This window comes from Euleptes europaea, chromosome 1 (genome assembly GCF_029931775.1).
Source record: "Euleptes europaea isolate rEulEur1 chromosome 1, rEulEur1.hap1, whole genome shotgun sequence".
NCBI classification, from domain to species: Eukaryota; Metazoa; Chordata; class Lepidosauria; order Squamata; family Sphaerodactylidae; genus Euleptes; species Euleptes europaea.
Window position 1 is genome coordinate 136762067 of NC_079312.1, and position 21796 is coordinate 136783862.

Sequence of the window (21796 nt, forward strand, 5' to 3'; positions counted from 1 at the left end):
AACTATAAAATTTTCCAGTCAGAGACTTTGAAGTTGAGAAACTTGTTGGGTGAAAGTACAAAGATGGGTTCTCTGTGTGCGACCGTAGAGCTCCCTATATGCTGAGAGGCCAAGATAGGCTTGCTCTCCTGGGGAGGCTCAGCCAGCGGCCCAGTGAGCCCCACAAAGCCCCACAGGAATCAATTCACAATCTTAAGTGGTTTCCTTGGTAACAGCTGTTACTAGTTTTCCACCAATCAATGGCAAGCGGGGCTGGGAGAGTCAGTGTCCTACATAAAGAGTCGGACACATTCGCCCGCTCCGTTGAGGGCTCATTCCCACAGTGGACACGCTCGAAGAAGGAGCCATGGCGAAAGCGATAGGGGTCCGGCACGCCACACCCCGACGATGGGCCTGCTCCTTAGCTGCACTGTCACTTCTGTGCCTGGCAGCCCAAGCAGGTAAGAGGATGGTGCTGGGTGAGTTTTCTGGGATGTTATTAGGAACTATGGTTATGTTATGCAGGGCACGGCTTGGAGACTTAGATACAGCCAGAAAGTGGCACATATTGCAGAACTTTAGTGCCAGGAAGAATCTTTCAGAGAGACACTTTTCAGAAGTGCAGAAGCCAGGTGTGTTGTAATTTTTAAGGGACTGACAAGAACTGAGACCCTGAGCATCGGATACAGGAGCGACATAATGATTCTGGTGACATATCTTTGTTTGCGGCTTAAGCATCCTATGGCAACAGACAGTGGGATGATGCTGTTCCCGAGCAAATTGTTCCATGATGTTGATCCCCACACACATGAAGATCACACAAACAGCCTGTGTGACGTGAGCTCACTCTGTGTGTGTGTGTAAAGTGCCGTCAAGTCGCGGCCGAGTTATGGCGACCCCTTTTTGGGGTTTTCATGGCAAGAGACTAACAAACCAGAGGTGGTTTGCCAGTGCCTTCCTCTGCACAGCAACCCTGGACTTCCTCGGTGGTCTCCCATCCAAATACTAACCAGGGCTGACCCTGCTTAGCTTCCGAAATCTGACGAGATCAGGCTGTACCATGCTGCCTTCCCTCGAGCTCACTCTAGGCGCAGTCTAATTCCCCCATTACTAGACCAGTGTACTAAAGTAACAGCCCAAAAGGTTTGTGTAATTTGGGCATCCACTGAGCGAGCTGGGTCCAGCTGGAGCTCACTGCAACCTTGACCTTGAGGAACTGACCCCTTCAGGTCTGCCCAACAATGCTCGGTGACACAAAGCCCAGTGGAAGAAAAAATTGGACTGCATCCTTAAAAGAATTTATACACAGCTAACTTCCAGCATCATCTCAGTGCTGAATTTCACATCTATCCTCTGAACCAAAAGGCTGCCTCTCTTGTTTCCAATCCTCTACTCATCTTGGTTTAACTGTGCCGCTTGTGTTTCTAATCCTCTGGATAAGACATGGACTTACAAGATATAATATCTGGGCCAGATTCACTGTGGGTGTTAGTAGTAGGGTGGATGCAGGAGTGCCAAAGCGTAAATCAGGATTGCATATGCTCCAGCTGTCCCCATTTAATAGGACTTTACAAGAGGTATAAATTCATTACTGCCGCTTACCTGCCAAGTGTACCTGGCTGACTTGTACATGATGGCCTATGTTTTGGATTGGGAACTAACACTGCAATCCTAAACAGAGTTACACTCCTCTAAATGCATCATCTTCAATGGATTTAGAAGTGTACACCTCTGTGTAAGATTGCACTGTAAATCTCACAGCTTGGCTTGGGTAAATTTTTAAATTCTGAAAAATGCAGTTATTCAAGTGAGTTGTTTTATGACAAATTGGAATGACCGTTTACAACTGGGTTGCCTGGAATTGCAAAGAAGTGTTTTCTCATTAATGTGCTAATGAGTCTTTTATTTAATGTAAAATAAGCACACCAATGTATGCAAATACTGAACCAAACAGAAATGGGATTTGAAGGCCACACACAGAGACAGACAGGGAGATGGGCAATTTGAAGTTTACAGAGGGGAGGGGTATTTTGCAGCTGTGAGCCTGCCTCCTGCCTGTTCTCTGGAGCAAAGTGTCACAATACTTTTCTTAAGCGATTTCAACAAAAAAGCGATGTTTTCATGGAAATAGCCAGGTTTCCTCTCCCCTTTAGTCAGCGCTTCCCCATCCTACTGTGCCTCTTTGTTCTGAGAAGGAGTGGGATTCTTTTGCCTTTGAGTTTTAACCTTTTATCCCTGCCCAAGTTGGACTGGGCAGGAGGAGGAAGCCAAGATACAGAGAGTATGAACAGGCTAAGCTTTCTTTCCCGAGGGAGGCAAAGGAGTGTAACTTGGCTCAGTGAGAGAATTTAATTCATCCGGTGGCAGTGATTTCATTGAGTTAATGACGACCGTGAAGCTTCTGGCTCTGATCCAGCTCCCAAGAGTGGTAAGTGAATGCTCCGATACCCACAAGAGCTAGCCAGGATTAGGCAGGGCTCTGAGGACTAGGGTGACTTTAATTACCATTGTCAACGTGAGGAGGTTGGAGGCAGTCAAAGGCTACTGACTTTTAATGATTTCATTGCAAACCTTGCAATTTGGGGGTATTTCTAGAAGCTTGAAGTGGTAAGACATACCAAATCCTTGAGAAAGCAGTCATTCTTTTTAGGCTTGGTGGCACACGTTTGGAAAGATTATTGCAGTCTGTCAAAGATTAAGAAAGCAGCAAGTATAAAAGCATATATGTAGTTTTTAAATCCATGGATTTTAAATATTTGGGGATTAATGATACTGGAGTTTTTCATTCCTTAGATATATATGGAATGGATATTGCCTTTTAAACAGTATTGACAGTTGCTACATTTAGAGTATATGGTATGTGGTACCATTTAACAATTACACAGAGCCACCAACTTCCAGATGGGGCCTGGAGATCTCTTGGAATTACAGTTGATCTCCAGATCAGTTCTCCAGAGAAAATGGCTGCATTGGAGGGTGAACTCTATGGCATTATACCCTGATAAGGTCCTTCCCCCCACAAACCCTGCCCTCCTCAGGCTCCACCCCCAAATCCCCAGGAATTTCCCAGCCCAGAGTTGGCAACCCTACCATTACACCATGACAGTGTTTTTCTGGAGGAGGGGTTGTTTTTCTGTGCGAAAGACTAATCTGACGGGACCCTCACACATGGCTTCAGACCTGTAAACATTACAAGTGCCATGGGGTGAATGCACAGGAAAATGCCATGTTCTAAATTAGTGGAATGTTTAAAAGGTACCTGTGTGTGGGTGGTGGGTGGAGGGGAGATGGACTCAAACAATATTGGATGGGGAATTGATGTGTCAAAGAAGAGATGCCTGGACTTTCTCCAGTGTGTATGTTGATAGCACTCCCATGACTCAACTAGGGTAACCATGTTGGTTGAATGAAATAACTGAAAACATACAAGAGGACCTTATAGTTAATGAGAAAAAGTGGGTACAAATCACCCAAAGGGTGATGATAAGCATTAAGTCCATTACTTCCAATGGGAATTAAATGCTGGGGATTGGTGACCAGTTCTCCTGATGTGTACACAAGAACGTAAGAAAGGCCATGCTGGATCAGACCAAGGTCCATCAAGTCCAGCAGTCTGTTCACACAGTGGCCAACCAGGTGCCTCTAGGAAGCCCACAAACAAGACGACTGCAGCAGCATTGTCCTGCCTGTGTTCCAAAGCACCTAATATAATAAGCATGCTCCTCTGACCCTGGAGAGAATAGGTCTGCATCATAACTAGTATCCATTTTGACTAGAAGCCATGAATACCCCTTTCCTCCATGAACATGTCTACTCCCCTCTTAAAGCCTTCCAAGTTGGCAGCCATCACCACACCCTGGGGCAGGGAGTTCCACAATTTAGCTATGCATTGTGTGAAGAAATACTTCTTTTTATCTGTTTTGAATCTCTCATCCTCCAGCTTCAGCAGATGATCCCACGTTCTAGTATTATGAGAGAGGGAGAAAAGCTTCTCCCTGTCCACTCTCTCCATACCATGTATAATTTTATAGACCTCTATCATGTCTCCCCTTAACCGCCTTCTTTCCAAGCTAACAAACCTTAAGCGTTTTAACCACTCCTCATAGGGCAGTTGCTCTAGTCCCCTGATCATTTTGATTACTCTTTTTCGCACCTTCTCAAGCTCTGCAGTGTCCTTTTTGAGGAGTGGTGACCAGAACTGTACACAGTATTCCAAGTGTTGTCTCACCATAGATTTGTACCAGGGCAGTATGATAGCAGCAGTTTTATTCTCTATTCCTTGTCTAATTATGGCCAGCATGGAATTTGCCTTTTTCACAGCAGCCAAATACTGGGTTGACATCTTCAGCAAGTTGTCCACTACCATCCCAAGATCCCTTTCTTGGTCTGTTGCTGTCAGCACAGATCCCATCAGTGTATATGTGAAGTTGGGATTTTTTGCCCCAATATGCATCACTTTACATTTGATCACATTGAATCTCATTTGCCATTTTAATTCCCATTCTTCCAGTTTGTAGAGATCCTTTGGTTGTTATTGTTGTTATTGTTGTTTTTTATAATTATTTTATTTATTTCAAAAAAGGGATACAAAGGGGAAAAAAGGAAGGAATAGGGGACCGTCCACGGATAAGATATATATGTAGAAAAAAAAGAACGTTTCAGCATAAACAAAATTCAATGTAATTACCACATCTATTTCTCCAGTTAATTAAATAAAGCATCTTGTTCTAATAGAAAATAACTTCATTTTACAATAACCAATGATTATACCTTTATTCTTGTTCTACTAGAAAATAGCTTCACTATAGAAAATAACAGTGTTTATACCATTTAATCTGGTGTTATTATTATAGAGTTTCAACGACTGGTTTCTATATATCTATAAAACAAACTCAATTTTTCGTTAAACTGTTCAAGAATTTCCTCGTCAGTTATGTTCATCATGTGGGTCATTTAACCATTGTGGCATATTCCATCATTTTATCTTTCCAGTCGTCTATATCTGGCAAATTTGGTTGTCTCCACCTCTTTGCAAGAACTACTGTTGCCGCTGTTGTGGCATATTTGAATAAATCTTTTAGTTGCAGAGACAGTTTCGGTGGCATTATGCCAAGTAAGAAACTTGTAGGGTTCAAATTATTTCTGGAACATGTTTTGTAGTTTACAGTGGATCTTGTGCCAGTATGATTACAGCTTCGAACAGGTCCACCAAACATGAAAGTAAGAGCAGTCTGTCTCCTGACATTTCCAACATGCTCCCTGTTTCCTTTTGACGTTACTCATCTTCTGAATTTTATTTGGAGTAAGATACCATCTATAGAACGTTTTGTATCAATTTTCTTTGACCTTGTCTGGCAGTGAATTTCAGATCCTTTGTACATAATTTCTCCCACATTTCCATTGATACCATTTCTCTGAAGTTCTCCATCCATTTAATCATGTTTGTTTTGACTTGTTCCATTTCCTTTCCTTTCCTTTATCCCTTAGAAGCTCCTTGATCCATTGATCTTGAGCAGTATATATCTAATGTTTGAGGGATATAAGGACTGAAACAAATCTTGCCACTGCCAATGTAGCCTTGGGATCCCTGTCACTTAGTAAAAAGGGCATTATGTCAGACACAGAGGCATTAGATTTATATGTTAAAAGGGGAGAGATATAATGCGATTGAAGTTCCATGTAAAAGTGGATGTTTGCTTCAAGCTCCTCAATGTTTTATGGCCCCATAACACATTATGAAACCCAGAAGATAAATCCGCTTTCTCTAAAGCGATGGTCCTGTTTTTTGGAGATTTGATCCAATCCGCAATCCACGTCAGGCAGGACGCTCGATGGTATAGCTTGAGGTTAGGCAGCCCTAGACCACCTCTCGGTCATCTTGAGGTGTTTTAAGTCAATCTCTAGGTTTTTTCCCATTCCAAACAAATTGATTTAGCTTTCTTTACCAACCTTAAATCACTTTTTCATTTAAGGTTATTGGTAAAAATTGAAACAAAAAGTTTAGTCTTGGAAGTACATTCATTTTCACTGTCGATATTCTTCCCAATTATGAAATATTCAATGTTGTCCAGCAGTTCAGATCTTTTTCTATTTCTCTCCATACCCTTAAATAGTTTGTTTTAAAGAGTATGTTGTTCTGTGATGATATGAAGATGCCTAAATATTTCACTGGATCCTTAGTTATTTGACATCTAGTTGTTTCTTTAATAAGCGTTTGCTCCCTTTCAGAGAGATTAAAGGTTAAAATTTTTGTTTTGTCTTTATTAAGTTTATAACCTGAATAGTTGACAAATCCTTTGATGTGAAGTTGTATATTTTGTACTGCATCCACAGGATCTTGACAGATTAATACAACATCATCAGCATAACTTTTGATTTTATGTTCTTCGTTCTTATATTTTATTCCTTTGATATTAGGATCCATCCTTATATAGTTTGCCAAGACTTCCATTGCCAAATCAAATAACATCGGTGACAAAGGACAGCCTTGCCTTGTGCCCTTCGCGATTTCAAATTCATCAGATAAACTTCCATTAATCAAAAGTTGAGCTTTTTGGCTGGAGTAGATGACACTGAAGACATTGTAAAAGGTGTCACCAACCCACTTGTTTCAGAGTTTCAGAGGTAAATTTCCAGGAAACATTGTCGAAGGCCTTTTCAGAGTCCAAAAATATCAGAGCGGCCTTCAATGATTTGGATTTAATATGTTTGATGGCACTAAGGACCAGTCTAACATTGTCTTTCATGTATCTCTTGGGAATAAATCCAGTTTGGTCCGGATGCACCAATTTGAAGATACATCTTTGCAGTCTTTTGGTGTAGATGGTGACAAATAGTTTGTAGTCCACGTTTAATAAAGATATTGATCTATACGCCTGAGGTAAATATGGATGTGAGCCTGCCTTTGGGATCAGGGAGATGTGTGCTTCTTGCCATGAGCATGGGATTTTCCCAGTCTCAGTTACTTCATTAAAAGTCTTGAGCAAGATAGGTGTAAGTTGCTGTTCGAAGAGTTTGTAAAATTTCGGTGTGATCCCATCTGGCCCTGGTGCCTTGTCATTCTTTAAGTCCTTTATTGTGTCTACAATTTCCTGTGTGGTGATTTTTTTACTAAGACTTTCTTGGTCCTCTATCATTAATGTAGGGAGGTCCACGTGCAAGAGAGATGATTGTAAATCTTCTTCTTGTAAATTGTCTTTCTCATAGAGTTGTTTGAAGAATTCTTTAAAAATTTTCTCGATTTCTTTTTGCTTGTTAGTTGTTATATGTTTTCCCATTACTTTTCGCACCTAGAATTTTCCTTCTCATTTCTTCTTGTCTTAGTTGATTTGCTAGATATCTTCCAGGTTTATTAGCTTTTTCAAAATATTTTTGCTTGTCCTATTTGACTTTCCTTTGCATTTCTTCCGTCTCAATGGTTGCAATCTTATGTTTAATCAATTTCATTTCTTGTTTTGTTTTCTTATCCAGACAGTTCCGGTGACGCTTCTCTAGTTCTCTCAGTTGTTTTAGAAGATCTCTATTAGTTCTTTCTTTATCCTTTTTAATTTTAGCGTTGAAGACAATCAGTCTACCACTCATGAAGGCCTTACTTGCTTCCCAGACCATGAAACTTGCAATATTTGGAGTATTGTTAAATTTGAAGAACTCAATGAGATCGTGTTCACATTGATCCACCATCTTCTTACTGCGTAGAATTTGGTCGTTCAGTCTGATTTTGTTTTAACCACCCTAAATAATTTGGTGTCATCTGCCAAGGCTGGGGAGGCAATATGGTTCCAGGAATCTGTGCTAGGGAACTGTTTTTTTTTTTTTAATCTGCAGGTCTGAATTTAACAGATGGCCAAAAGAAGAACACAACTGGTGGCATTAGCTGGCACTGTTTCTTGAAGTCAGCATGGGTGAAGTATTAATCACTGCTGGCAGCTAAGATGGGCTCATAATTGCCCATGACTGGATATCCTCAGGGCCTTATGAAGCTGGGCCTGCTCAGAAATGTGGGTCTTTATAATCATCACTGCAGTGATGCTTGATTTTTAGAGTAATTGTGAAGGTTAGAAGGTGTTTGGGGAGAATTTTTCCCATACTGCCAGGTTTTTGTCGTTGTTGCAAGTGTTGTTGCAAATCTGGAGATCATTTGTAAATCTGGGAGAACTCCAGGCCCCATCTTGAAGATGATAACGGTAAATTCAAGGAAAATTTACAAGAATGAGATCGCCAAATATAATCATAGAGATAAATAGGAAACATTTAAACAAACTGGAATGTTCCTCCAGGCCAGCAGTAAACCACACGACTGGGATGAAAACAGGTTTTATATTTCCCAGTGTTTTCCCCCATATAAATCAATAAAACAAATGAGAGCTGGCATCATTTTCTTGCTCATGCCCATCTGTGTCTTTTTCCTGCAGTCCAGAAGGCAGACCTTGGCGGGGATTCTACGGTGGCCACCATCAACCACTCCCTGTCGTTGCTGCAGCGATTACAAGAGCTCATGCACAATGGGAATGCCAGCGATACCACCCTACGGGTGCGCACAACCGGCTCTGATGAAATCAAAGTCTTCCACACCCACCAGCTGATGCTCAGCTTGCAAAGTGAGATCTTCGAGAGCCTCCTGCACAACCAAACCATGCTGACCCTCCACGAGTCACCCGACAGCGCTGCCCTTTTTGAAAAGTTCATCAGGTAGGAGATTGCCCTTGCATGTTCTCCCACAGACAAGTGGAGCTGGCAACCCTAGTGGGAGCACAGAGGGGATGTGATGCCATAGAGTACGCTCTCCAAAGATGCCATGTCCTCTGTCAACTGGAGGTAGGGTTGGGAAATACGTAGAGAATTTGGGAGTGGAGCCTGAGGAGGTCGGGGTTTGGGCAGGGGAGGGACTTCAGTGCCATAGAGTCCAATTGCCAAAGCAGCCATTTTCTCCAGGGGAACTGGAGATCAGTTGTAATAGCAGGAGATTTCCAGCCACCACCTGGAGGTTGGCAACCCTAACTGGAGATTGGTTGTAATTCCAGGAGGAACCAGGCACCATCTGGAGATTGGCAACCCTGACTAGCATTGTTGCAAAATCTGAATTAGGAGATTTGCTGCATCCATAACCTTAGCTCTATATAAATACTTATGCTGTTTTTAGTGGCCACCGCCACCACCCTCTTAAAGAGGAAGAGGTACAGCCAGGTGGTTAAGCAAGCCAGTATGGCAGACTTGAAGGAACGACACTTTTGAAGTCCAGTGTAGTTGAAGGAAGCTGAAGCGGCCAACTGGTGAGTTGACAGTGCAGACCACAACATATCACCAGAACTCAACACCTGGGTTAATGATGCACTTCCACAAGAGCAAATTCCCAAGGACACCTGGTAAGGGGAAGCACTGTTCCTGTGGCCTGGGTTTGCTGGAGTGTTGAGCTGCTGCTGGGAATGTTCTCTGCAAAGGGGCCCAAAGCTTTCTGGACTCTTAGGCCCACTATCATCATCTCATCATGCTTTGAGAGCCTAACATGCTACATGTGAATGAGCAATAAATCCCCAACAGGAAACTCTTCTTTGCAAAACAGCTTTAGGAGTGAATGATTTGGAATGGGAGAAGCATTGGGGGGAAGTGCATGTTTAATGCTTCCACTGGTTGCTTTCCCCCCAGCAAAATTCTAGATGCATGTTTGGAAGGGTAACTAGTAGGGTTGCCAACCTCTAGTTGGCACCTGCTATTACAATTGATATCCAGATGACTAAGCTCAGTTCCCTTGGAGAAAATGGCTGCTTTATGGACTCTATGGCTTTATACCCTGCTGAGGTCCCTCCCCATGCTTCACCTCCAAAATCTCCAGGTATTTCCCAACCCAGGCTGGCAACCCTAGGAACTAGCATTTGTAATCTTATGGAGAGTACCTTGTGAGGGTAAACTGAGGAGAAAGTGACAGGCAGAAGAGGGAGTATAAGCACCTCTCCACCCGATTGCTTCTTCGTTGCAAATCCCCACTACCAGAATTGTTTTGCAGCAAAGAAGCAGGCTGTTAAGAGTTTCATTTCACGTGTTCGCTTGTAATGTGTAGTTAGATAATCTGTTTCTGAGAAAGGACAGAATCTTGTACAAATCGGACGAGAAATACTGTGATCTGAGGTTATAGATCTTTGAATCAATAGGAATCCTGAAGTTGTGTGCTGTGAGAGCAGAGGTCGTAAGCATGACCATTGCTGAATAGGTACTGAAGGAGAAAAAGGGTCAAGGGAAACTGACTCTGCCTCCCTCCTCCAGGTATCTGTACTGCGGTGAGATCTCCATCCTCCTCCATCAAGCCATCCCTCTTCACCGACTAGCTAGCAAATATCGGGTCTCCAGTTTACAGCGGGGGGTAGCTGAATATATGAAGAGCCACTTGGCCAGTGAGTCAAACCAGGGCCATGTGGTGAGCTGGTATCACTATGCAGTGAGGATTGGCGACGAGGCTTTGCAAGAGAGCTGCCTCCAGTTCTTAGCCTGGAATCTCTCCGCTGTGATGAACACTGCTGAGTGGGCCTCGGTGAGTGTAGAGCTGCTGCTGCTGTTGCTTGAACGCTCTGACCTGGTCCTTCAAAGCGAACTGGAACTGTACACCGCTGTGGAGGAGTGGGTGGCTACGCATCAGCCCGAGAGCCCAGTAGTCGAGAAGATGCTGAGGTCTGTGCGCTACCCTATGATCTCCCCCAGCCATCTCTTCCACCTGCAGAAGCAGTCTTCGGTGATGGTGAAGCACTATAACGCTGTGCAGGACCTGCTCTTCCAAGCTTTCCAGTTCCATTCTGCATCCCCGATCCACTTTGCCAAATACTTTGATGTCAACTGCAGCATGTTCCTGCCTCGCAACTACCTCTCCACCTCTTGGGGCTCCCAATGGGTCATTAACAACCCGGCTCGGGATGACCGCAGCACCAGTTTCCAGACCCAGCTGGGACCCAGCAATCATGACTCTTCCAAGCGGGTGACTTGGAACGTCCTGTTCTCCCCACGCTGGCTCCCTGTCAGCTTGCGTCCTGTCTATTCTGATTCTGTCTCAGGAGCTATCCAGTCTATTAGGATTGAGGATGGGCGCCCTCGCTTGGTTATCACTCCAGCCACAACGAGCTCTGACTTTGCTGGGGTAAGTTTCCAGAAGACCATCTTAGTGGGGGTGAAGCAGCAGGGCAAAGTCTTTGTCAAACATGCCTACAGCTTCCACCAGAGCACAGATGAAGTGGCTGACTTCCTGATGCATGCCGACTTGCAGAAACGCACTTCTGAATACCTCATTGACAATTCCCTGCACCTGCATATCATCATCAAGCCAGTTTACCATTCGCTGATCAAGGTGAAGAAGTAGAAAGAAGTGGGAAGAAAAGGAATAGCGGGGCAAGGCATGGGGTGAGCTCTGCTGGCTTGCATTGAAGAACGGTGACTCAACCACCATCCACTGCAAAAAGTTTGATGCATAATCTGTATTTTGCAATTTATGGATGCCAGAATGACTTTTTGGGATAAGCGCACAGCACTCCTAGAACAAGAATAACACCTGCACTGGCAAATCTGGGATTTTTAGCTTTTTAGATAGATGGGAAATCATGGGAGGGAGGGTGGGAAATTCTATGGTCTTTAAGTTGCTTATGTTTAGATCCCGTCCCTCTTCCTTTAAATTACTCAGGTAGAATTGGAGGATCTCTGTGGTGCTTTGGACTAGGGTATTCTCAAAGGTACACCAATAGCAACAGCTTTGTCTCTCACCTACTTAGAACCTGATATGCTCTTTGTGTCTTAACTTGTGTGCCTGTGGTATTGTGTGAAGTTGACGGAATACAGGCAAAGAATGAAGCACCCTGGTAGAACAAGAAATGGTCTCTTTGTGTTATCTTCATTTGTCCTAGATATGTCAGCATTCTGGTACGCTTGATACCAGCCCAAGGAATCCATGGTGTGTGTGTGTGTAGACTGGGATAGGGTAGAGAGAGAAAAACAATCTCCAGCTGACTCCTGCAAAGTCCAGAAAGGGTAGCGTAAAGGATAAAAGGCATTTGAGCTCACTACTTGGTTCGGTTTGTCTTCATTAAGGGTGTGTATTTGCTTGAAACTACTTAGCCATAATAGATCTACCACCAACAGAAAAAAAAAGTGTGAAGCAACCCCCATTATGAGAAGTGAACGTAAGTATGAGAATAACATGAAAGAGAGGAGGAAAATAGATGATTTATGCTCCTCCAGTCTTGGCCAGAGCAACCCACCCCACCCTCTGGGAACCTACCACGTCCAGAACCCATCCCCCCAATAAAACCCGTGGTACACAAGCATTGTACTATTGGTTTTGATTCCTGGATCAGAGTCCTGGGTTCTGCAGACTTGCAAATGGCTACTCACCACAATTTATTTCAGTTAAGAGTAAGCAATTATCTGAAAGTTTTCTCAGGTTCTTTCAGAAACAGAAATCTTCCAGTCCCCTTCCAAATGTTTCATTGAGTTAAATTGGAGAATTCCAACATTCAGAGCTGAAAAGTGAATGAAAAATGAAAGCTCAAATAGTATGCTCCCTCTGCTCTTGCAGGAAGGAAAATGGTGAAGTGCCTCCATTTTGTAGTGGACCCCACAACTTTTCTCAACATCCCAAGTATCCAGAGGCCAGATACGTTGAAGACTCTTCTTATAATGCATACCTACAGAACCAGAGCTTTTGTCAATGGACTTTGGTCTTCCTTCATGAATTTCAGCTAGACATTAGTTTTAAGAGTGTAAAAAGTGGTGTTGGTGCTTTAGTGCTTTTGTCCTGATGTAGTCTCGTATCAAATAGGATTCTGAAACAGTTCAAAAACCTGTTCAGCAAAAGGAAAAGTGAGATGAGTGGACACACCAGGGATGGTGATGCTTTTATCATACTACACTGAACAGTCTAAAAAAAGAAATTACTGTCCGTCTCCAGCCCTTGCCTTTCATCACTGGTCTTTTGTATATTTTTCCCATTCAAGATGCTTTCCCCATAATATGCACAAATTCTTAATACTGAACAGAAAATAACTTAAGTAAATAAATAACTGGGAGACTGATTAAGGGAAATGACTGGATTTCTCACTTTGTTTGAATGGGTGCCATTAAGAGGTAATTACAAGCTTAGAAAATAAACAATGGCTGTGATATATTATATAGAAGTTCAGAAAATAGATGCATCATGTGCAGACACAAACTGCATGATACTCTGTGTAAAAGAAGATGAGATCTGGCCTGGAATTGTGGGAAGGGGTTGGGATGGCACATGGTAGACATGTTTACATTGAGGCCCAGGTTGAGGATTGGTGCTTATAGTATCCCTGCAGGCACTTATTGTTTGTGACAGTACACGTGAAGGAAGCTTGACAGGACTACACAGCCGTCATAAACAGTATGATACTTTCTAAGCCCACTGAGTTCAGTAGATTTAAAGGGTGTGGCTCTGTTTAGGATTGCACTGTTAATGTGAGACAAGTTTAAGGTGCGCCAAAGGAAATGTTAACTAGTGGAAATGGGATTGAAGAAGTCAGGGACACACAACCATGGGCATTTATGCTTTGAAGGATGTGCTGCTCGGTAGACGCGCAGTTTTCTGACCCGAATCTTAAAAGCCCTATGCATGGAGGTTTATTGCCACGAAGAAATCCCAGGAGTAGCAGGAGTAAATTAAATCAATGAAGAACCCCAGAAAAAATGCAGATCGTCAAGAGTCCCTCCCCCTGTATTGGCTGCCAAGGGATGCCGGCGGCCAGCAGATCACGAGCTGTGGTGGCAGTCGCCCCGGGCCCATTGTTGGCTCCTGGATAAGTGAGAATGCTTATGGGGGAGGAGGAGACAGGCAGCAGCAGCGACCATCGGGCAGGAAGTCTCTGGCGGTGAGCCGCAGCGGTTTTGTTGTACGTTGCTGCTTTAATGATATGCTTAATTTATTAATATTTTAGCAATAAAAGCTAACATATTAATAAATTAATTGTTATATCATTAAAGCAGCAATGTAAAAAACAAAAACCGTTGTGGCTCACTGTCAGAGACTTCCTGCCCCATGGCTGTCGCCACTGCTTCACCAGCCCAGCAGCCTGCACATTCCTCAACATTCCCCCGCCTGCCCAGCAGCCGGACTCTTTCATTTGCTCATCTCCGTTCCTGCTGCTGAAACTGACCAGAGAGGACACATGGGGTGGGGAGGTGGGAGCAGGCACCGTTCGGAGATTTTTAAATTACTTATAAAAATGGCTTCTCTGAAATGGCTTATGTGAGGCCTGGATAAGCGAGAAGGGGAGGGGAAAGAGAAAACCCCAAACTCACTAAATTGCCTCAATTCACTAAAATTGCCTCAATTAGCTTTGCTTTGGGATTGAGGCAAAATTTAAATTCATGCTAAAAGAGGTTTCTGAAAGCATGGGGCAAGTGTGGGGCAGCCACGAGGTGGCCCCTGAAGGAAGGAAAAGTCATGAATAACTCAAAAGAAGACCCAGGGCAGTTTCGTGGGTATCGCGTGGCAAATGGCCCATGTGATGAATGGGATGAATATTTCCAGACTAAAACAATGGGCAGGAAGAAGGTGTGTCCATTGTTGGCACAGCCACCTTAATAGTATGAGACATATGCAAGTGCCCATACAAACCCATGCCGCTCTGGTGACAGCCCAGCTGCTTGTGGACGTCTCAACAGCAGCAGGCAGCCACTTGGCAGGAACTGAATCCTAAAATCCAGCATCAGCAACAAAAAAGAGGCTGAAGAGGACTTTGATAATGCTTTGGGGTGTTGGGAAAATGCATGATACTATTCATCTGCTTCCATGGTATTCTGTGCACGTGACGGGATATGGAAAAGGCAGACCGTTAATCATTTGCCAGCTGTCGTGAAGATCCTTTGCAGACGAAACTTTGTGGTAGCCAACCCAATGGCAAGCTTACCAGAAACTCTGTATATAATCTCCAAGTCCTGTATAACCCACCCCCGGGGAATAACTCCTCTTGATGGGTACCGAGCCCTTTTGCTCTTTGGCCCCACCAGCTAAGGGCTCTGCTTGCCTTTTCCTGAAAATCGGTCATGACACGTAGAGCTACAGAGGAGTTTCCCCATTCCTGTTCCCAGATCCATACTCCTATGAAGAATGTAATGGAAAGACAGAAAGGAGCAAATTTAAAGGATTCCGATTTATTGAAATTTATTCGACTACTTAACGTGATGCAAAAATATAGCGTGTGCACACAGACAGCATGGGGTGACCCATCTCTCTGCAGGTTGTGCAGAAGTTGTGTGGCATTCCCTTCCCTCTATCACAAAGGCATAATAGAGCTGCAAGTCCTTCAACTTAAAAGCAGAGATCTGTGCTTGAAGAGAAAAGGCTTTTCCAGTTCGATTCCATTTACAGATGGCAATGAATGTCTCTGGGGGTACATGCGTCTGCCCATCCAGACAGTCACTTCTTTCAGCCTGGGGGGTCTTGTCTTGGAGCCGAAATGACTTTCAGGGCAAGACAAAATCTTGACGGGAATGCCTGCAGCCAGAACACCCCCTGGACCTCCCTTTCGGTTGCCACAGCCATTTCTGCAGTAGCTACCTTCCCACAGTGCCTTCTGAGTGGGCACCAAACACAGTTCTCTAGAGATTTTTGACCTCTGTTCTTAGCATCGCCTGTTTCTGCCATCCTTGCTGTGAGTGTTGCAGTCATTCACTGCAATATAGTTCAAGCGTGGACGCTGGCTGGGATGGGACACTTTTTTGGATATACCAGTTTGGTTGGAGGAGACCGAGAGGGGCGAGGTCTCAGTGGAGCCTGAAGGAAAGAATGGGGAAAGGAAAAAGTGGGAAATTGTTAGGTTGCGCCATATGTACACGTGCTCCCATCACAAACATATCCCATCCCAAAGGCTGTCCAGATGCAACTCTTCTACTCCTCAGCTCTTAATTATAGCTATATCAATCCATGTCACAGTCCCACAGCCTTCCAGCCCCACTTGCCTCAGCTCACCCACCTGATGACGGCTGGGCCTGCAGAAGTCTCACTCTAGACAACTGTACTGCTGTTTTTCCAACTCCTCGGGTGGTGGGCGGCCCTCCTGTGGCCGTTATCTTGTGTTCAGAGCTGCTTTCTAGTGGGTGACGATGGACAACGTTGTTCTTCGGACACTGGAGCTAAAGAGGAGGCAATACATGGTCACATGGCTCGGGGAAGGGGATTTAGAAGTGGAGAAGGAATCTCTTTTACCACTCCATTGTTTCCTGTAAAGGCACATTTGCAAAGAGGATTTGAAAAGGAGAGCTGGTTGCGGTATGCATCACAGAGAGCCATCAGCTGGGTACCAGAACCATGACGTACTGTGCAAGACCAGTAGAAAAGAGCAAGAGTCCAGTAGCACCTTAAAGACTAACAAAATTTCTGGCAGGGTATGCGCTTTCGTGAGCCACAGCTCACTGCTTCAGAAAGCTCATACCCTGACAGAAATTTTGTTAGTCTTTAAGGTGCTACTGGACTCTTGCTCTTTTCTACTGCTCGTGACAGACTAACACGGCTAACCATTGTGATCTATGTGCAAGACCAGTTTCAGAGGGTAGCCATGTTGGTCTGAAGTAGCACACCTAGATTCGAGTCCTGTAGCACCTTTAGAGGCCAACAAGATTTTGGGGGGTATGAGCGTTCAAGAGTGAAAGCTCCCTTCATCAGTTATGCAAGACCAGTTTTCTGATTCATAACCCTGGAGAAGAGAATGCTGCATTTAGCAGAAGGACTTGTCCCGTGTGCTTTCTGTGTTTTCGTGCTGCACTACAGAAACTTGCCACATGCGCCTTCCTCTCCCAAGACTTATGTTGTTCAAATTGCTGTTGTTCAAGGGTCTATAGCCTATCATTGTACGATCCGCAAACTCCGTGCCGTGGGAAGGCCCTACTGGAGTCTCCCCATCCTGCCTTCCTGTGTTAGGCAAGAACGTGAAAACCTCCCAGAGAGTTCAAGGGAAGAAGCAAAGGAATTGGAACACCAGATAGTGCCTTCATTACTGCAAAAACCTTGCAAAGGTCACATGATGGTAAACAGTGAAATGAATTAAACCCCACCCACTTCCAATCAACACAGCAACAACAGTGAAGGCGGTTAGCTTTATTGCAAAAGGTTGACTGGTGGGGAATGAGAACTCTGCTCTGCTCTGATTGGTGAGCACACTCTGTGGAAGGCATGCCCTAGATCTCCCTCACTGCAATTCTGGGATATTGAAGACATACCCTATGACCAGTGACCTCAAAAGACCGTGACCTTCGCTTCCTCCTCTTGGCTTCCAGTGACTCCTCCCTCTTCTCCTGCTTCTTGCTCCCCTTTTTGTTTGTCCGGAGCCAGGGTCCAGGCGAATGCCGGGAGGCGTTTCTTCCTGGGGCTGTTTCCCCAGTGCTGCTGGACAGGTTGTCTTCGCTGACAGCATGCTGTAGGCTGGGGGGCTGGCAGAGGGAAGGCGTCTCCCGGCACGAGGGGTCCTCGCTCTCGCTTAGGGAGTGCAGGGAGAGGCTGCTGCACTCCTTGGTGGGCTCCAGCAGGGTCAGGCGGTCGGATTCCAGCACTCGGGAGCGGCGTCGGGCGGCCTTCACAGCAATGCTCTTGGTGCCACTCACAATCTCCTTGCGCTCTGTCAATGAAGAGTGCATATGCGCAGGTATTTATGTGCATAATGTCTTTCCAGACAGAAGCCATGCTTCCTTGGTCATGGGTATGAAATGCCTTGGCTATGGAGATGGGTCGGGTAGACATGCCAGAAAGCCATGGAAATATGGTTCTACTTTTAACAGGACAAAGTGCCTTTATCACAATTCTTCCCCAAGAAGGTGAGGAATACAGTGGCAAGACAACAGGAGCTAAATGTTAGCAGAATATCCTGCTGGTTGTCAGAATAACCCTGCTGTCAAAGCCTTGTGGATTACTGAACCTTCTCCCCCTCCTGAACAACACGTCCACTGCCCACCTCCCACCCTAGCCAAAGCCCCCAAGATCTGTTGGGGAGCTTGGGCCAACTGCATTGAGTGCAGACCCCCATGGCCCTACCAGTTAGCTGCCCAGGCTGCTCCAAAGGTTCAGGCTGGCTGTCTATACACTCTCCCTTAGCCTAAATTGCATCAACTTGGTCCCTCCCTTCATCTTCTCTTTATGGGGAGAAGACAGAAGGACTGCTTGCCATTCACCCCAGAGAGTTCCAGGGCCAAACTGATCTGTGGCAGCAGAACCTGTTGAGTCTCTACCCAACCTGCCTTCATGAAGATGCCACATGGAGCAGGCTTATGGCAAGAATGGCCAGCAGCTGCTTTCTCTTTCTGAGTTATCTCTGCCCAAGCAGCACACAGAAGGGCCCTTCAGAAGAGTCATGCATGTAGGGAGTTGTGGGACTGGCTGGGCAGAGGAGGGCAAAGAGCCTCCTTCTTCCCTCCCCCTAGAATTATTATGGATCTTCACTCTTACCTGTATGCCCAGGCGAAAAATTATAGCAGCACCCATTGGTGGTCTGGCTAAAGGATGGGGTTGGGGATTGCATACACCTTTCCAGGTCCCAGGCAAGCCATAATGTGCTCTATATATGTCATTTGAGAAATAAAATAGACATTTCTTTCACAGCTTGTAAGGATGTGCGTATGGGAGGTACTCCTGTGCATTTAGGGAGCCAGGTTCTGTGTTACAAGTTTGCTCAGGGCCTGGAGAAACGATGCTTTGGCCCTGCTGGCCAAACAGAGCGTTTGGCTTCAGGCAAATCAGTTTGTGGTCCAGGAAACAAAAGCACGGCCAATGGGGTGTGTGTGTGTGTGGGTGACACCACCCCAATCAACTGTTGCCTTTCCCACGTATTTGATTCAGAGGAGAGACTCCTGCCCATGGGGGTTGTTGCCAGCTCCCCAACAGATCTTGGGGGCTTTGGCTAGGGTGGGAGGTGACTGAGAGTAGGCAGAGAGCTTCATGGGGACCCAAAGATATCCAGGTTACTATTACCTCCACGTGTCAGGATGCCATCAGAGCAGTGGTCGCTGCTGTCAGGGGAGGAATTTCGTTGGCTCCCCAGGCTAACCAGACTTTCTCGGGGTAAGTACTGTAGAAAGGGAGAGGCAGGACAGGTCAATAAGACGTCTCTTAAAGCACTGGAGCCATCCCCTTGCACTTGTGAGCGCACACTGCCCCAGAGACAGAGAGACACACCCACATGGCTCCACCGGTGGAAAACACTACACAGACGTTTCGACCATCATTCTCCCAGCTGCAGAGGTGGAAGTCCTCATCTTGCAGCTCGGCACGCAGTCCTGTAAAGTGGTGGCCCCGTGCAATTATATGTCTTTGCAGAGCATTACCTGCTATGTAACGCTGTCTCTTATAAAGATGGATTAATGAAATTGAAGCACATCCTATCCCCTGCATATAAAGTTTTCCCTTCACAGGGCTCACACCTCTTGGCTGATCATGCCATTGACACGGATAGGAGGTGGGGTCACCACGGCTGAATTCTTGATCTGCCTGGCCCGAGGACTGGTCTTGAACACCTGACTGGCTTCGCTGCTGGGAAGAAGAGAGAGAGAGAGAGATTACCTGCAAACGCTGCAGAGCCTCAGATCTCTGGAAGATGCAGAAGCCAGGCTGGGAGCCCAGTAATCAATCCACAGTCACAAAGAGGCAGACCAGAGGAGGGTGCGATTTGCATGGAGGGGGGATATGAAGGATGGTGTGGAAGCTTCACCCTTCACTCACCTCTGTCTCTTTTCCCTTGTGACTCCCTCCTCCAGCTGCTTTCCAAACACCTAAGGTTTCTAGATAGATGCTTGACATGTCATAGGGCAAAGGGGCGGGAGCAAAAGAGACTACAGGGAAATAGCAAGGGTGCCCTCCCAGCCTGCTGCACTGTGAGGGGCCAGCCCTTGCTTGCCTTGTTCAGTCCTACATTTAGGGGAACAGCTTTTCATGTTGTAGCAGGAAAAGTTGTTCCCCTTCCTTCCTCTCTACCATGTCCCAGTACCTCACTGCTCCCCGACCATGACGCTGCTTCTTTAAGGCTAAATTACATGTCGGAGTGAGATAAACGGAATTGTTTAGGAGGATATTTTTGTAAAGGGAATAAGGCTGTAGCAGCACACTTTTATAAAGGGAACATGATTGTATTCTGTTTATTGTATATCTAATTGCGATGTGTGGCCCTCATTTGCAGAAATTTTAGACTTTTAGAATGTATAAGGTTTTTTAAATTTTATGGTATGTGTTTTAAATTGTTTGTTTATTTCTGTTGGTAGCTGCCCTGAGCCTGATTGCAGTCAGGAAAGGGAGGGGTATAAATCTAATAAAATAAACAAATAAATAAATACATGCCCATGTGGATATTCCTGTGGAAGACTGATGGAGGAAAGGTCTGGCTTGTGAAAGGCTGAATCCCTGCCATCATCAGCTCAAGGATTTTATGCAGAACAGCCTCCGCTGGAGACAACTCAGAACCATGGCATAAGAACAGAAGAACATAAGAAAGGCCCTGCTGGATCAGACCAAGGCCCATCTAGCCCAGCAGTCTGTTCACACAGTGGCCAACCAGATGCCTCTAGGAAGCCCCCAAACAACACGACTGCAGCAGCACCATCCTGCCTGTGTTCCACAGCACCTAAGATAATAGGCATGCTCCTCTGATACTAGAGAGAATAGGTATGCAGCATGACTAGTATCCATTTTAACTAATAGCCATGAATACCCCTTTCCTCCATGAATATGTCCACTGCCCTCTTAAAGCCTTCCAAGTTGGCAGCCATCATCACATCCTGGGGCAGGGAGTTCCACAATTTAACTATGCGTTGTGTGAAAAATTCTTCCTTTTATCTGTTTTGAATCTGTCACCCTCCAGCTTCAACAGATGACCTCGCGTTCTAGTATTAACGGCCAGTTAGACAGAACCAGGCAGGAAGGACAATTCATTTGAGGCAACTCTGTACATGAAATATTTACAGGTATGCTCAATGGCTGTGAAGGGAACCTGGTCTTTCTGGGAAATTCTGCTTGACTGTTATCAACTTCATCCATCATGTACTGAGCATCTGTATCACTAGGATGATAAACCAAGTGCCAGAAACTTTCCCCCTCTAACCCCCTCCCCCCAGACACTTTTCCATCCTCCAGGATTTCCCGATATGAGTTTGCTGCATTGTAGGGGAAAGTGGTGGAGGCAAGGGGGGGGGGGAAGTGGGACAGAGTCCTTCCCCATTTATACATTGTTATCCAGCACTCCCTTCAAAGAGCTTAGGGCCACTCACATTTCCCACTCTTCCCATTTCACCATCACAACAGCCCTATGAGGTAGACTGGGGTGGGAGATAACGACTATCCCAAGGTCATCCAGTGAAGGTTCATGGCCAAGCGGGGACTTAAACCTGGGTCTCTTCAGGCTCAGTCCTAAACCCCAACTCTCAAGTGCAGCATGGGCTCTCGTTCTCCATCTGGACAAATGTATTCTAGGGCTTGATATTAACCTTCAAGCTCTCAGGAAAAACAGGTTTGGCACAGAATATGCTTGCTCAGATTGTCCAGCATTACATCCAGCTCCTGGTGTCAGAGCCCCCTTTCTAAGACTGACCACCAGATTTCTCTGATCCCACGCAAATCCCCATCTCTGCTGTCAGAGGCTATTTTTACCAATCAGAGCCATATGCAATATATATTTGCTCTGACACCCACCTCCATCAAATACCAGGTAATGGCTCTGGACTTCCATGACAAATAGATGGTCTGGTCCAAACCATATAGTTCCTTTATTCAAAAGGGATTAAGTCTGCCAGGATGGTCCAATGTGGAATGGTAGTGAATAGCTCGTTCTAATGGAATCTGGATGGCCCTGGC

At 45.3% G+C, this 21796-nt stretch overlaps 2 protein-coding genes across 2 annotated transcripts in view; one reads left to right on the forward strand and one right to left on the reverse strand.

Annotated features, from left to right (window-relative positions):
• The first annotated feature begins 316 nt into the window (after positions 1-316).
• Positions 317-11483, forward strand: BTBD17 (BTB domain containing 17). Its single transcript, XM_056867008.1, has 3 exons — positions 317-440; positions 8391-8667; positions 10237-11483. Exons 1-3 carry the CDS (start codon positions 347-349, stop codon positions 11315-11317), a joined length of 1452 nt encoding a protein of 483 aa, XP_056722986.1. The 5' UTR covers positions 317-346; the 3' UTR covers positions 11318-11483.
• Positions 11484-15593: 4110 nt separating this feature from the next.
• KIF19 (kinesin family member 19) overlaps positions 15594-21796 on the reverse strand; it is a 51510-nt gene continuing 45307 nt past the window's right edge. The window contains exons 16-20 of the mRNA XM_056848694.1: positions 19378-19486; positions 18929-19025; positions 17188-17582; positions 15945-16104; positions 15594-15745 (exon numbers count right to left, since the gene is read on the reverse strand). Coding sequence (XP_056704672.1) covers positions 15594-15745; positions 15945-16104; positions 17188-17582; positions 18929-19025; positions 19378-19486 — 913 coding nt within the window. The remainder of the gene's footprint in view (positions 15746-15944; positions 16105-17187; positions 17583-18928; positions 19026-19377; positions 19487-21796) is intronic.